The following is a 16,437-nucleotide window of genomic DNA, read 5'->3' as shown; positions in this document are numbered from 1 at the left end:
CTCTCTCCAAAGCCTCCACGTCCTTCTGGTAGTGTGGCGACCAGAACTGGACGCAGTATTCCAAATGCGGCCGAACCAACATTCTATACATCTGCAACATCAGACCCCAACTTTTATACTCTATGCCCCGTCCTATAAAGGCAAGCATGCCATATGCCTTCTTCACCACCTTCTCCACCTGTGACGTCACCTTCAAAGATCTGTGGACTTGCACACCCAGGTCCCTCTGCGTCTCTACACCCTTTATGGTTCTTCCATTTATCGTGTAGCTCCTCCTTACATTATTCCCACCAAAATGCATCACTTCGCATTTATCAGGATTGAACTCCATCTGCCATTTCCTTGCCCAAATTTCCAGCCTATCTATATCCTTCTGTAGCCTCTGACAATGTTCCTCACTATCTGCAAGTCCTGCCAGTTTTGTGTCGTCCGCAAACTTACTGATCACCCCAGTTACTCCTTCTTCCAGATCATTTATATAAATCAGTGGTAGAGACAGCCAATGTTTAGTTTGGTGAATGGCCAGCTGATCTAGTGGGCTCCTTTTCCATGGATGAGCTTCTTCAGTGTTTTTGAAGCTGCAGACAATCCAGCAAGATGAGCGGATTCCATCACACTGCTGACTTGTGTCTTGGAGATGGTGGGAAAAATTTGGGAGACAGGAGGCGAGTTCCTCATCTCCGAATTCCCAGACTGTGATCTATCCTTGGAGCCATAGTGTTTACAGTTCAGTGTCTGTTCAATGGTCCCAGTGCGCCCCCACCACTCAGGATGTTGATGGTCGAGGATTCAGCGATGGTGCTGCCATTCAATGTAAAGGGAATATGGTTAGATTCCCGTCTGTTGGAGATGGTCCTTGCCTGGCATTTGTGCAGTGAAACATTACTTGCCATTTATCAGGTTAAGCCTGAAAGTTCTTCAGAGCTTAAGACGCTAGCTCTGTCGAAGAGTCATCCAGATTCGAAGGGTTAGCTGTTCTCTCTCCACAGAAGCTGTCAGACATGCTGAGCCTTTCCACCATTTTCTGTTTTGTTCAGGTCTTGCTGTTTATGGGCATGGACTGCTTCAGTCTCTGAGGAATTGTGAACAGTACTGAGCATTGTGCAATCATTAGTGAGCATCCTCACTTCTGACATTATAATGGAAGGAAGGACATTGATAAAGCAATTGAAGGTGGTTGGGATTTGGACATCACCCTCAGGAACTCCTGCAGTGATGTTCATGAGGCACTGGAAGGATGACACTTTTCTGACGTTCAAGAGCAGACCGATGGAGCAGCAATTCATCAGATTGGATTTGCCCTGTTTTTTTCCACATTGTCCGGTAGATCCAGTGTTGTAGCTGTACTGGAACAGCTTGGCCAGGGGAATGGCTAGTTATGGAGCACAATTCTTCAGTACCATTGCTGGGGTACAGCCAGGCTGACAGAGTTTGCAGTATGCAGTGCCTTCAGTCATTTCTTTACCTCACATGCAGTGAATCCAATGGTCATCTGTCATGTTGGGGACCTCAGGAGGAGGCCGAGATTAATCATTCTACTCAGCACTTCTGGCTGAAGATGGCACTGATGCTCTGGGTTCCCTCATCAGTAATGATGGAATTCTTGTAGCATGTTTATAGAATCATAGAATTCCCACAGTGTAGAAGGAGGCCCTTTGGCCCATCGAGTCCTCACCAATTCTTTGAAAGAATATCATATCCAGGCCCTATCTCTGTAACTCCACATATATGGCCCACTAATCCCCGTAACCTACACACCCTGAGATACCAAGGGACAACTTAGCATAGCCAATCAACCGAACCTGCACATCTTTGGACTGTGGGAGAAAATTGGAGTACCCAGAGGAAAACCACACAGACACTGGGAGAATGTGCAAACTCTACACATCAAGTCACCCAAGGCCGGAATTGAACCCTGGTCCCTGGCGCTGTGAGGCAGCAGTGCTGACCACTGTGCCACCTTGTTGCCTAATGTAACCGGCATGTCCAACATTTTGTGGCATGTCTAACACTATTTATGACTGGATATGGCAAGACAGCAGATCTCTGATCTGATCCATTGGTTTTGGTGTGATTGAGCTCGGTCTATCATATGCTGCGTCCGCTCTGTGGTCTGGTGGCCGTGTGCTGAAGCTTCACATCTCATCTTTAGATAAACCCAAGTCTCATTTGGTAGTACATGTAAAGAAAATTAGTCGGAGTAACACAGTACTGGTTGCTGGGGAAAGCCACTGTCAGCTTCCGATAAATGAAAAGGTACAGTTCACCTCTCCTGCCTGTTTCCTGTCACTCAGATAACTTCATATCCAGGCTGCCTTTGTCTCTTTTATTTCATGGTCTTCTTACTTTGCTCCCAAGCTCAGTATGTGTCTACTCATAGCGGATCGTGTTTTTAACAACAAAAATACTGACAGCAATGGTATATTTTGTATCATTATTTGTGTTCTTAAAAACAATGTCCATTATTAATAGGGACATTATTCAGACTATTCTGCACTGTGATTATTGCCATTGCCAGCTGAGCTGTGCCTTGAACTGCTGGGCTGTGAGCTCTGGAATTTTCTTCATAACCCTCCCCACCTCGATATCTGCATTCTCTTTTCAGATGCTCCTTAAGCTCCGTTTAACATACATTTGAAAGTGGATCCCTCGGGATAAAACTCATCAGAATTCAATGTAGTCTGTAATCTGCCTTACCGATATACTGCAGTTTTCTATGTTTAATCAAACTGAGAAGCCGACAGACATAAACATCTATAATCTGAATGACAAATTATACTGAATTGAACATGCGACCAGCCATATCTGGGAATTCTATAAACATTTAATCGTTTTGTCCATCTTTTTTATTTTCATGAATGGATTTGAGAATAATTATAAATGATTAGTTAATTCTTTCACTCCTGAATCTCGCAGTTTATTGTAACTCAGGTTCAGACACATCACTGACAGGTTTGTACTGAGAGCAGAGGTGAGAATATCTGAGGCTGTTACTCTCCAAACTGGAGATCAGAGAGAGAAAGATTTCAGGAATCAGAGCGAATCCGTGGTGTTTAACACGAATACTGACAGGAATGATGTGGAATGGTTATTAATGACACGATTACTGACACTGATAATAATTTACAGTGTCAGACCATCCACTGATTATTAACACAATCTCACACAGTCTGATACTTACTCCAGTTTCCGTATTTTACATTCTGGATTCCTCAGAGCCGCAGACAGTAGTTTCACTCCTGAATCTCCTACTTCATTGCGACCCAGACTAAATGGAAAAAGTGAGAAACACATTAAATTCAGATTAATGTTCAGCAGGAAAAATAGCTGGATCTATTTTTGTGTCAGAAACTTAGCAAGTTAAGATTCAAGTTACGATACGATACCTCACCCAAGTTGATCTTTCTCTACACCCCAGCTATGACTGTAACACTACATTAGAACATAGAAGAACATAGAAAAGCTACAGCACAAACAGGCCCTTCGGCCCACAAGTTGCGCCGAACAATTTCCTTACATTCTAGGCTCATCGATAACCCTCTATCTTACTAACCTCCATGAACCTATCCAAAAGACTCAATCGAATCCACTTCCACCACCACTACCGGCAGCCGATTCCACGCACGCACCATCCTGTGAGTGAAAAACTTACCCCTATGATGTAATGATGACAATGATATAATGGTCAGCATAGTTGCTTTCTAAACAGTTGATACGGGTTTAATTCCCAGCTATCTCAGTTTGTTGGAGTGGATGAAGAGAGGGCCAGGAGCCTGTAACCACAACCTTAAATAGTGAGTCAATCCAATTGAGTCAAGTCTGTGGCTCCAGACGGGAGCACTGGTGTTAAGCTCAGCTGAGGGTTGGAGGGTCAGTTGATCATTTAACTACACTGAGTCGACCCACACTGAGTTCAAAAGGGAAATGGTAAGTCTAATAATGACACACAGAAAACTAAATTCATTGGTTGGTAAAAAAAATGCCATTTGCGACTGGCTTTATATTGCTGTGAATTGGAGGAAGCAACAGAAAGGGTCAATGATGGTTCTGCTGTTGATGTGGTGGACATGGAGATTCAAAAATCATCTGATGCAGTGACACAACAGACTTGTGGCATAAGCTCATAAAATAACTGGGAAAGTAGCAACGTGGATACAAAATTGGATGAACAATGAATAATGGGTATTTTTCAGGCTGGAGGATGTCGGTAGTGGAGAACCCGAGAGGTCAGTATTGGGATCCTTGCTTTTCCCTGATATATATGAATGATCTAGGTATTTGCAGTATAGAGGAAAATTTCAAAGTTTGTTGATCACAGAACAGTTTGAGGCATCGGATACTGTGAGGAGAAGAGCTTGGGACTGAAAAACGGACAATAGTGGAGTGTACAGATAGGTGGCAGATTAAGTTCAATGCAGAGACGGGTGAGGTGATACTTTCTGGTAACATGCACATGAGGAAGGAATATAAAATAATCGGTAGAATAGTTAACAGAGTGCAGGAGCAGGGGGACTGGACGTATATGCACATTGATCATTGCCGTTAGCAGGGCAAGTGTAGGGAGCAGTTAATAAAGAATACAGCATCTTGGGCTTTACTGCTGTGAAATAGTTTATGTTTGTAGGCATCAGATAATAATTCATGAGTTTAAGTTTAATTTGTGTTTCTGTGCTTGTGTGTTAAGAAAGAGCCAAAACTTTAATTTCACTTCGTGTTAAACAAAGCTGCCTGCCTGCGGGTTTTTTGTGTCCCTGCATTTTAATTTAAGGTTTACGACATTGTCAGAGTTCGAGAGGTTAAAAAAATGGTTGCTTACATTCAGAAGTCCACAATGAATGATAGAAACACTGAGTTTCAGTTGCAACCAGTTAACCCAAGAAGCGAGATGGAGTTCACAGAGGCTGCCAGGAGAGGCAGGGCAATGCAGGGACTCAGAAAGCAGGACCCACAAGATAAATCACCGTCAGAAACCAAGGAGGAAAAGAGGAGTGCCAGGAAGACAGAAGTCAAAGAGACAAAAAAACCTGAATCTGAACAAGCGACTGCTCCCAAAGTTAAAGAGAGGAGCAGAGAGAGGCTCCCAGTTAAAGACAGAGCTGCGAGATGCAGACATTGTAAAGTTTGCTCACGAGAATCCAGATATCTGATATATTCCTAAAGTTGGTGACACCTTCATACAGACTATGAGGCGCTGGTGTCTGTTGGCACGGCTGAGTATGGAGGAATAATGAAAGGAAACATTGAAATATTGGACAGGGATCCTTGGTGAAGGCATCTGAGAGAAAGCATTGAAAAGATTCCAAAAGCTGCTTTTTGTTTCTCGAGTGGAGCTTCTGGAGCGGAAGCATCAGTCCCAGTGAGACGGGTTTTCTTCACATTGTTACAAACATTTGGGGGGATTTGAAGAAGAATCCACTGAAGTTACTTTGGGTGGCATCTGTCACTGAGTTTCAGAGAGTGGTATATCTGAACCACAGGTGGATTGTTGGTTTACATTAACTGTGTACTTACTGGGAACATTAAAGCATAAGATCTATTTTGTAACTCGTGTCATCCTTACAGATCTGCAGACATCTGTGAAGTTAGATGGGGTGGTGCATTGCAGTTATTTTTTTAACAAAGGTTTTATTCTTTTGTTAAAAGTTAATCGACGACCTTGTTATTCTGTTCATCTACATTTCTAAATAATAAAACAATAAATAAAAGTTATGATTTACTGAGCCGGGTTTCTACTCTTCGACCTGACTGTCCAGAAATCAGCTGGGATCATAACATTGTCAATAGGGGCATAGAGTACAAGAGCAAGGAGGCTGTGCTGAACCTGCAAAAGACATCAGTTAGATCTCAGTTCAGTGCGTCATACTTTAGGAAGGCTTAGAAAACATTGGAGAGAGCGCTGAACATGTTTAAAAGATTGGCTACAGGGATGTGAAACTTCAGACACGAGGATCGATAGGAGAGGTTGTTCACCTTGGAAGGAAGAAAGCTGAGAGGACATTTGATAGAAATGTTCAAAATAGTGATGGTGCTGGAGAGAACAGGTAGCAAATCGAAATGTTGCTGCTCGGACAAGGATCAACAACAAGATTTAAAGCGATTTGCAAAAGATGCAAATACAGTGTGAATAAAGCTATTTTTTTTAAACACAGCGAGTGATTCAGGTTTTATGAGGCTGCAATCAGAACCATGGAACAGAAACAGCGTGGGCTGCTGTAACCTAAGGGAGGTTTCTTTTCACAACTGCACACTGTGAGGTTTAATACAAGACTGAACCTCCACTGCGACCCTGACTGATGTTACCAGTTATCACATGACTTATAAAAGGACACTGTCCCGATAAAACACACACCAACTATAATACATAACAGAGGCAGCGTGCAGGAAAATAATCCTGACAATAGCCACAAACTGTAAGCTGTACCGAACACAAGAGAAACAAATTTCCTTCCAGCATCATACATAATCAGATGGTTTCTGTTGGGAGAGTGAAATATCCTTTTTTTAAATTTGTAACGAGGCCTTTACACCTCTAATTATTTAAAATTTATCCCAATAATGCTTTTATTCACTCAAGGAACGTGATCATCGCTGGTTTTGCCAACATTTATTGCCGATGCCTATTTGCCCACGAGAATCTGCCTTCTTGAACCACTGTAGTTTTATCAGAGAATTCAAAATTTATTACAGGTTCAGAAGGAGGCCAATCGGCCCATCATGTCTGCATCTGCTCTCAAATGAGCTTTATGACTTTGTACCATTCTCCCGCGCTTTCTCTGTGACCATTGGACATTGTTTCCCTCTTGACTTCCTCAACTGAACATGTCTCTGTTTTATTTGGAACAAAGGAAATGGCTTCTCAACAATGAAAATATCCGCTCTGAGACCAAACAGTTACCTCAATCCCTGACATTTGTGCAGAACGGGTCCCAGCCGCTGGAGCCCTTCACACTGAATGTAGCATCCCCATAGATCGAGGTGTTTTATTGTATCACAGAGTCCAATGACATGAGACAGGACCGCACAGTCAATCGGGGTCAGTCGCAATCCGCGAAATGAAAGTTTTTCCACAGATCCCACTGTGTTCCGAACCAGTGCTTTATTCTGAGACTCAAACAGGTAGTGGAATGTGTTCAGGAGCTTCCTCTTCCCAGTTCCAGTCTGTGAGTCTCCAATCTGCCCTTCAACCTTCTCCTTCACCCAGTCAATCACTCGGCAGGTTGTTTGATGAAGAAGTGGACCCAGAAACTCCTCCAGGGGTCGAGCTGACTGTGGGGAGGAGAGACCAGCAACAAAACGGAGAAATATCTCAAATCGCCCATCTTCCTCACTGTGGGCTTCACTGAGGAGTTTCCCGATCTCCCCGGGATCTGGAGTCAGGAATTGTGAGAGTGCAGCTGCAAACTCTTGGATGGTGAGGTGTGGGAATGTGTAAACCACACTCTGGGCAGATTCATCTTTCTCCAAAAGTTCCACCAGGAATCCAGACAGGAACTGGGAAGGTTCCAGCTTGTACTTGATCAAATCTCCATCTCGAAACACAATCTTCTTCTCGGAGACTCCTGTGTGGGCCATCTCACCAAGCTTCAGTAACACATCACGGAGGTTTTCAATCTCTCGGCCATGGTTTTTCAGAATGTTGTAAATATAGTAGGAATATAGTTGGGTGATGGTTTTGGGAACTTGCTGCCGTTTCCTGTTCATTTGTGTAAAGAAGGGACCCAGTGACAGACCGAGGATCCAGCAGTAGGAAGGGTTGTAACACATGGTGTACAGGATCTCGTTCTCCTCCACGTGTTTGAAAACGGCTGCTGCCACCGTTTGATCTTCAAAAAACTTGTTGAAATATCCCTTCCGTTCATCACCAACAAATCCCAGGATTTCAGCCCAGATACTGATGTCAGCCTTTTCCAATAAATGTAATGCAGTGGGGCGGCTGGTCACTAGCACTGAACATCCTGGGAGCAGCTTGTGCTGTATTAAACTGTACACAATGTCAGACACTTCACACTGAAATTCGGGATCTGTGCACATGTACTGAGGTTCTGTATTTCTCCGATTGTCGGCAAAATCAATACTGTCCTTGAATTCATCCAAACCATCGAATATAAACAGCAATGCCTCTGGGTTCTTCCAGAGCTCTCCCAGAATATTCCCAAAGTAAGGATACTGATCCAATATCAGATTCCTCAGATTTATTCTACTGTTAATAGTGTTCAAATCCCGGAATTTAAAATTGAAAACAAATTGAAAGTGTGGATATATTTTCCCAGTGGCCCAGTCATAAACAATCTTTTGTACCATTGTTGTTTTTCCAATTCCCGGCACTCCGCTTACTGCTGCTGAATTCCCAGATTTGAATTTTCTCTGGGAAAAGCTGCTCTGAAACAGTTGATCAGTTCGGATTTTTTCCAGTTCTTTCCGGAGATGTTTCTCTCTCCACTCTTCATGGTCTCGGCCTCTTGCCAGCAGTTCATGTTCGACAAGTGTCCGATCTCGAACAGTAGAAATAACCGTGAGCTCAGCGTATCGACCAACCAGCTGGAAAATCTTAACCTTCTCCTTTATGAGGATAGTGTTCACTCTCAGTGTTTCAGTTTGTACCCGGAGTGTCTCCTTGTGTTTCTGTTGGAGATCTTCAATAAGAATGGAGAGAAAGTTAGTTCTATTGGCATTTTACAAACATCCCGGTAAAATTGACCAATCCATTAAATATTGCAGGCATTAGTTCAGTTCCAACATCGATTTTTGTACAACTGGCTTTGACAACTAATGGCCCATGGGCCAAATTCAGCCACTGAACTGTTTGAATTCAGCCTAATAAATATGGCTGGACAGCTCAGCTCTGCAGAAGTCAAATCTGATCCAAACACCGGTCTCCCTTTCTGCCTCTGCAGATCTGCAGAGTTTCTCCGCAATTTTCTCTTTTTATGTCATTTGTCCTGTAACAGAATTAGACCACAAATAAAGAAAATATGTGGAGAAAGGAGGCTGTGATTGGACAAGCGGCAAAGTGTTGAAAACGCCACTTTTCTATTTCAATTTGAATCTTACAGAGCTCGTATCACGACAGCGAATAGCAGAGTTCAGGTCAGGGCAGAGAAAGGGCGAGAATCCTGAGGAACAATTATTGCACGTGAGTGGGGTGTTTGTGTGTGCAAATATATGTGTGAGTGAGTGCACAGAGAGAGAGAGATGGAGAAAGACAGAAGCAGAGTGTGTGCGAGAGAGTGTGTGTGAGATTATGTGAGAGTGACAGAGAAGGAGAACAACTGACAGAGAGCGTGTGGGAGGGAACATGAGAGTGAAAAATTCCCTGAGACTGTGGGTGTTAAACAGAATGCGATAATAACAGAGGAAAGGTTGAGGGATAAAGGTTGTGAGACTGTGTTAGGGAGAATGACAGAGGAAGCGATGAAGAGGGAGATAGTGTGCGTGAGGAAAGGCGAGAGGATAATATTGTGAGACTGAGTCGGTGAGAGTGAGAATGTCGATATAAGATAAAGAGAGAAAATGTGAGAGCAAAACAGAGTTATCGATGTGTGTTTGAGAAACACACAGCGTGTATGGAAGAGAGTGCGTGTGAGAGGAAGAATGAGGGTGTTGTGGGTGTACATAAGAAAGAGATTGTGAGAGTATGTGAGAAATATGTGAGAGGAAGACCATGCGAGAGATTATGTGACAGAGAATCTGTGTGTGACTGAGTGACGATGAGTCTGAGAATGTCTGTATGAGTGCGTGTGTGTGAGTCTCTGTGAGGGATAGAGTGTGAGAGTGTGTGCGCGAGTGACAGTGAGTATGAGAATGTGTATGTGAGAACATGTGTATAACTGTGTATGTGGGACAGCGTGTATGTGTGTGAGAGAGAGTGTATTGTGACAGAAATTGTGCAAGAGAGTTTGTGCGAGAGGTTCCATTGGAGAGGTTTTTTTTAATCATTTACTGGGATCCAGATGTCACTGGCTAGGGTAGCATATATTGTCCGTCGCCGATTGCCTTTGCGATTGTGGCGATGAGCTGCCTTCTTGAAGTCAAGGAACCGAACAGCACGTCTTTCGGGCTATGGGAGAGAAACGGAGCACCCGGAGGAAAACCATGCAGGCGCAGGGAGAACGTGCAGACTCCACATAGACAGTAACCCAAACCAGGAAAAGAACCCGTGTCCCTCGCCTGTGAGGCAGCATAGGGGGAGCAGCTGGAAAATGCAAGGTTAAAACAGAAGTTTAGTGAAGCAAAACTTGAAATTGTCATGTGGCCTTAGAAGTTGAACAATATAATGATATGCAAGTGTCACGGGTGAGTCACTTTCATACACACTGTGAGAAGGACGATAATGAGATAGAGAGCTGTGATAGAGAGGGATGCAGCTAACAAGAATTTGGGGAGATAGTGCAGAAATATAGTAAATTCGAGGCAACTGTGAAGTGAAACATAGAACGCAATCAAAAACTGTCTAACGACACAACATGTCAGAAGGAGAGAGAGGCTGACATAGAGAGTGATAAATTGACGTCTCTATTCTCAGCTCAAATGGTATGATGTGCAGTTTTAAGAACCATGGGGTGGATGGAATCAGTGATAAATTGAATTATTGAATTTGCTACTGTCGCCTATGGTGGGTTGTTTTACACATTTGGGAACATAGAGCTGGATGAAGACAGCGACAGGGACGGAGATATGGTGTGCATTTGGTGAAACCATCAGGTCCACTTGCAACATCTGGGCATTTGGTGAAACCATCAGGTCCACTTGCAACATCTGGGCATCAGTGCGAGCTGATTGGAGGGTTAGCAGCTGGAAAGAACCTTGCACCACATGGCATGTTAGTTGCTGATATTATTTTCCACGTGGCTGAGATTTATTTTTTATATGCACTTTGCTTTATTCAGTGATGTTCAGAACGTTTTAGCCAGTTCACATAACGGGTGGGGATATGAACACTTTGATGGGCGGGGTGGAGCAGTCCCAGCTGACCGTATCCATGGACACGGCTGCGCTTGTTTAGACGGGAGAGTTAACTCATGTGGCTTATCACCAATGGAGCTGTCGGCCTCAGAGTCGGGACATCTGCTCTGGAGAATTATAGTTATGAGACTCAAGTAGACATTTGATGGGTTGAGTAGCGAGCCACTTTTGTTGGTTTGAGCACATTTGGTTTTCAGCACTTGGAAATGGATCAAATTTGCAGTTAAACTTTTTATGTATATAGTTTTTATCTCACAGTAATCCCAAGGGAACCATGTAAAAGCCATTGTATTGGCAGTACATTTTTCTTTCTTTTTCTCCTTCCCCCTCTCTCAATGCTTTCTTCTCTGATATCAGGCTACTTGCCGAGCTGGATACTCCGGTCAGATCAATTAAATGCAGATTATTATGGATGTGTTCAAGGTAATTAGCTAGAATGTAAACCTGATATAAACCTCAAGGGAAAAATGCTCTCTCAGCTGAAACATCAAAGCTGCAAAATTGCATTTTTAAAGGAAACACATTTGTCAGATAAAGAACATAGTAGCTGGGCAGATCTTGGGAAAACCAGGTCTTCTTTTCCTCTCACCCATCAGGGGGAATAAGGGGTTTAACAATCTTATTTCACAGACTGGTGAAGTTTTGTGTCCACTCACAACATACGGACAATGAAGGCAAATTCGTGTTGCATGATGGAACAGGAGAAGGCACGGAACTTTCATTCATGTGCCCCAAATGAGAATAACCCACAATTCATGAAAATATTCTTCAACCTTATCTCAGCTAAAAGTACAGGATTGTTCTTATTGGGTGAGATTCGAATTGTGTTCTGTCCCAAATGGGAGACTGGCTCTCAGCATCATCAAACCCCTGCTCCAATATAAGCAAATCACTGAGCAATCGTGTTACTGAATCTGGGCTGCTGGACATATGGAAGCTTCTGCACCCGAGTAACAGAGACTTTGTATTTTATTCCAAAACTCACTGCTGTCACTCTCGCATTGACTATTTATTTACAATTGAGTCAGAGTCTCATAGAATCATTGACAGTGACATTCTCACTATAACTCTCTCTGATCATAAGTCCATAGACTTGTGACCTGGGTCAAAAATCTACTGCAAAGAGATGGCGTTTGAATGCATCTTTCTTAAATGATGATGAGAAAATAATTACAACGTTGTCTATAACTTAATACTGTCCCTGACCCGATGAAACAGCGTAAAGGAACATTTAAGGGGCCGCATCATATCATTTACTTGTTCCAAAAGGAAGAAGAATAAATTAAAGTGATCAAATGCAAAAAGGTAATTCATAATTTAGAACAGCAACACAATAAGCAGCACTCATTAGCTTTGATGGTCACCCTCACAAAGGCTCGCCGAGCTCTCGATACTTGACTTTCAGAACACGTTGAAGGGTGTTTATGAATTGCAAAACAGAGACATTACGAGCATGTTAACAAGGCGAGCCTTGATAGTGGGGAAGGAAGCCACCAGGTCCATCGAGTCTGTACCGACTCTCCAACAGAACATCCCACCCAAGCACATTCCCGTAACTCCACATATTTACCCCCACTAATCCCCCGAAATGGATTAGTTAACTGAGGATTTGAACTATTTAAAGAGTAAACTTGAAAAAACAAACTTGACAACGGTTCAGTGAAGTTCAGACATTCGAAGCATTTCTGGACTATGGTGGAAAATACACAGAACAAGAAAATGAGGTTCTGGTAATTTAGAGTTGCTGAAGTGAAAAAATATAAAGCACAACAGACGAAAGATGATTGGGAAAAACAGGAATGCAATGTGAAGGTTGTGATGCGATCAGCCATGGACTTGTTCATAAGAACATATGAAATAGGAGCAGGAGTAGGCCATCTAGCCCCTCGAGCCTGCCCCGCCATTCAATAAGATCATGGCTGATCTGAAGTGGATCAGTTCCACTTACCCGCCTGATCCCTATAACCCCTAATTCCCTTACCGACCAGGAATCCATCTATCCGTGATTTAAACATATTCAACGAGGTAGCCTCCACCACTTCAGTGGGCAGAGAATTCCAGAGATTCACCACCCTCTGAGAGAAGAAGTTCCTCCTCAACTCTGTCCTAAACTGACTCCCCTTTATTTTGAGGCTGTGCCCTCTAGTTCTAGTTTCCTTTCTAAGTGGAAAGAATCTCTCCATCTCTACCCTATCCAGCCCCTTCATTATCTTACAGGTCTCTATAAGATCCCCCCTCAGCCTTCTAAATTCCAACGAATACAAACCCAATCTGCTCAGTCTCTCCTCACAATCAACACCCCTCATCTCTGGTATCAACCTGGTGAACCTTCTCTGCACTCCCTCCAAGGCCAATATATCCTTCCGCAAATAAGGGGACCAATACTGCACACAGTATTCCAGCTGCGGCCTCACCAATGCCCTGTACAGATGCAGCAAGACATCTCTGCTTTTATATTCTATTCCCCTTGCGATATAGGCCAACATCCCATTTGCCTCCTTGATCAATGGTGGAGCAGTTTAGAGGGACCGAGGGGTCAACATTTGCTCCTAATGTGTATGGTCGTATGAATTGCAAACTTGAACCTGTGCAGAACAGATGAGGATGGATGACAAATTCAAACAATATTTAACCCTGATTCCGAGACTTCGATTTTCTGATTCCCAAATTCTGACAACTAATTATTCAGACTCTTAGAAGTGAAATAATTAGTTTGAATTCTTCACTGTCATCACTTACCTTTTAGGTTACTGGGTACTTCCGATAAACCTTGTGGGATGTTCATGTAAACAAATGCATCAGGACCTGATTAAAGGAATTACAATCATGAAATCAGCTATGTGCAATATCAGAACAATCTGCAATGTTTAATTCACTGCGCGATTTTACTGTACCACGTGTCGGTAATTCTCTCAGTATTTTCTCCAACTTTGGTAACCCACGGTGCATTTCCACAAAGGATTCCCACATCACCCTGAGAGCCCGAGGGCCTTTCTCTATCACCAGATTTAGGAGAAGTTTGGAACAGTCCGCGAGGTTCCCACTGTCTGCGATTTCCTTTACTTTCTGTAAAGAATAATAAGGAGCGTATTGGAAAACAGAGTGAAAGGTAAGCACTGGGAATGAGAAGGAAAGGATCTGTTCAGGGATTTCCCAGGTGTTTTGAGGACAGGAGGCAGTCCCTGGATTGGGTCCTGATCCCTTCTCAACACTGAATAAAGATCACATTTTGATTCCGTCCTTAATTTAAACGACATACAAATAAACCAAATAGTTAATTGAAAATAATTTTCAGAGAGTGAGAAATCCCAGAGAACCAGCAATAATTTCAATGGGATTAAGTTCATCTGAACTTCCGTGCCCAATACGACATCAGATTACTGTTAGACTATAGGATCCACTTTTTTATGATGTTGTGGCAGTGTATCATGTAAGTGGTAAACACCGCTGCCATGTGTGTCGATGTGGAGGGTGTGAATGCTGATGTTGGTGAGATGGGGTGTCAATCAGGTGGCTGTTTTGTCCGGGATGCTGTCGAGCGTCTTGAAAGTTGTTGGAACTGCGCACATCCAGGCAACTGGAGACGATTCCATCACACTCTGACTGTGCCTTTTAGACGATGAAGAGGTCTTGGGGAGTGAGGAAGTGAGTCACACTCCACAGAATCTGACCTGCTCTCGTCACCAGTATTTTGTGCCTGGTACAATTCAGTTTCAGGTCAGCTGCACCCCCCCAGCATCGTGATAGAGGGGGATTCAATGATTGTAATGAAATTCAATCGCCAAGGAGGGAGGGGTGGAATCTCTTTTGATGGCATTTGTAATTGCCTGGCATTTTTGTAGCGCGAACGTTACTTGGCATATCGCAGCCCAGGCCTGACTGGAGTCTAGGTTTTCTTGCATATGTGCACTAATTGCTTCAGCATCTGTGGAGTTGCAAATTGTGCTGAAAACAGTGCAATCGTCAGCAAACACCCCACATCTGAGATTAAGTTAGAAGTACGATCACTGATACGTCTTTCTCCTGCCAGAATATTGCCATGGCCCAAAGCATTTACAGTTTACACTTACTTTGGTTATTTCACGATATCATTTGGAGTGAACTGAATTAGCTAAGGACTGACATCTGTGATGACAGGGACCTCAATAGACAGTCACAATAGATCATCTACTGGCTCCTAAAACAGAAAAGGCTCGAAAATCTCAGCAGGTCCGACAGCATCTGTGGGGAGAGAATAGAGACAAAGTTTCGTGCCCAGATAATCCTTCGTCAGAGCTCTGATGAAGGGTCATCTAGACTCGAAACGTTGGCTCTATTCTCTCCTCACAGGTGCTGTCAGACCTGCTGAGATTTTCCGGGGTTTTCTGTTTTTGTTTCACATTGCAGCATCCGCACTATTTTGCTTTAATTCTTTCTTTCACCTCCGGCGTTCTTCTGGCTAATAATATTTGCCAATGTTTCAGCTTTATCTTTTGTACTGGAATGTTCAGACATACTGAAACATATTTAATTTAGGACGTGGATATTTGGGGCGCCTAATACTCCAGATGGTTAGTTAATAATTCACACCAGCCATGGTCGAATCCGGCAGGGATGCAGAGCTTTGGATCCGATTCATTAGATTTCGGGTCACTTCCCTCACGCTTGTTCTGCTGTTTGCTATAAAAGCATTCCCGTGTTGAACCTTCACCAGTTTGACACCTGTTGTTGAGGTACCCCCGGCGCTATCAATGGCATCCCCTCCTGCACTGTTCATTCACTCGGACTGATACACTGGCAATAGCAGAGCAGATGATATGCTGGGCCGTGAAGGTCGAATACAATTCTGCTGCTCCTACTGATTGATCACACTGTCTAATGGCTGCGCAGTTTTGACTCAACTGATCTGTACAAAACCTATCACATTTAACTCGTTGGTAAATCCACACAACACCTGAAGGTAAGTCAGGACTTTGCCTCCTAATGGAAAGTTTGTTGGTCACTCCGACAACTTTGACCATGTACATCTGGAACAGACAGCCTGATCAGGAGGAGGTCAAGTAAGTTAAACCTTTTGTTGATTCACTCACCGCCTGCCGCAGACCCAGTGCAGCAGCTATGCCCTTTAGGACGTTGCCAGCTCATTCAGTGGTGGCGCTACTGAGCATGACTTGTTGATGGATATTTCAGTCCCCACCCAGAGTATATTTCCTGCCCTTGCCATCCTCAGTGCTTCCTCCAAACACTGTGTCACATGGAGGAGCAGTTGTTCATCAGATAGTGGGCATTGTAGGCTGAAACCAGCAGGCAATTTCATTGCCACGCTTCCAACCGGATTATGAGACTTCAGGGAGTTCAGACTCAATGTTGAGGAAATCCAGGGCAATCCGCTCCCCACTGGATGTCTTGTGGGTCTTTCCTGTCAGCGGGACAGGTCATACCCAACAATGATGATGGTTGTATTTGGGACATTGTCTGCAAGTATGATGTTAAGAG

General features: G+C 43.5%; 1 protein-coding gene across 1 annotated transcript in view; it reads right to left on the bottom strand.

The window, feature by feature from the left end:
* LOC144484919 (uncharacterized) overlaps positions 1-16,437 on the bottom strand; it is a 71,790-nt gene that overhangs the window by 20,035 nt on the left and 35,318 nt on the right. Inside the window, exons 7-9 of the mRNA XM_078203279.1 lie at positions 13,857-14,028; positions 13,702-13,767; positions 10,972-11,161 (exon numbers count right to left, since the gene is read on the bottom strand). Of these exons, the coding sequence (XP_078059405.1) occupies positions 10,972-11,161; positions 13,702-13,767; positions 13,857-14,028 (428 nt within the window). The remainder of the gene's footprint in view (positions 1-10,971; positions 11,162-13,701; positions 13,768-13,856; positions 14,029-16,437) is intronic.

The sequence above is a fragment of the Mustelus asterias genome, unplaced genomic scaffold (assembly GCF_964213995.1).
Source record: "Mustelus asterias unplaced genomic scaffold, sMusAst1.hap1.1 HAP1_SCAFFOLD_134, whole genome shotgun sequence".
Taxonomy (NCBI): Eukaryota; Metazoa; Chordata; class Chondrichthyes; order Carcharhiniformes; family Triakidae; genus Mustelus; species Mustelus asterias.
The sequence above is the reverse complement of the archived record's forward strand: the minus strand, read 5'-3'. Positions and strand labels throughout refer to the sequence as shown.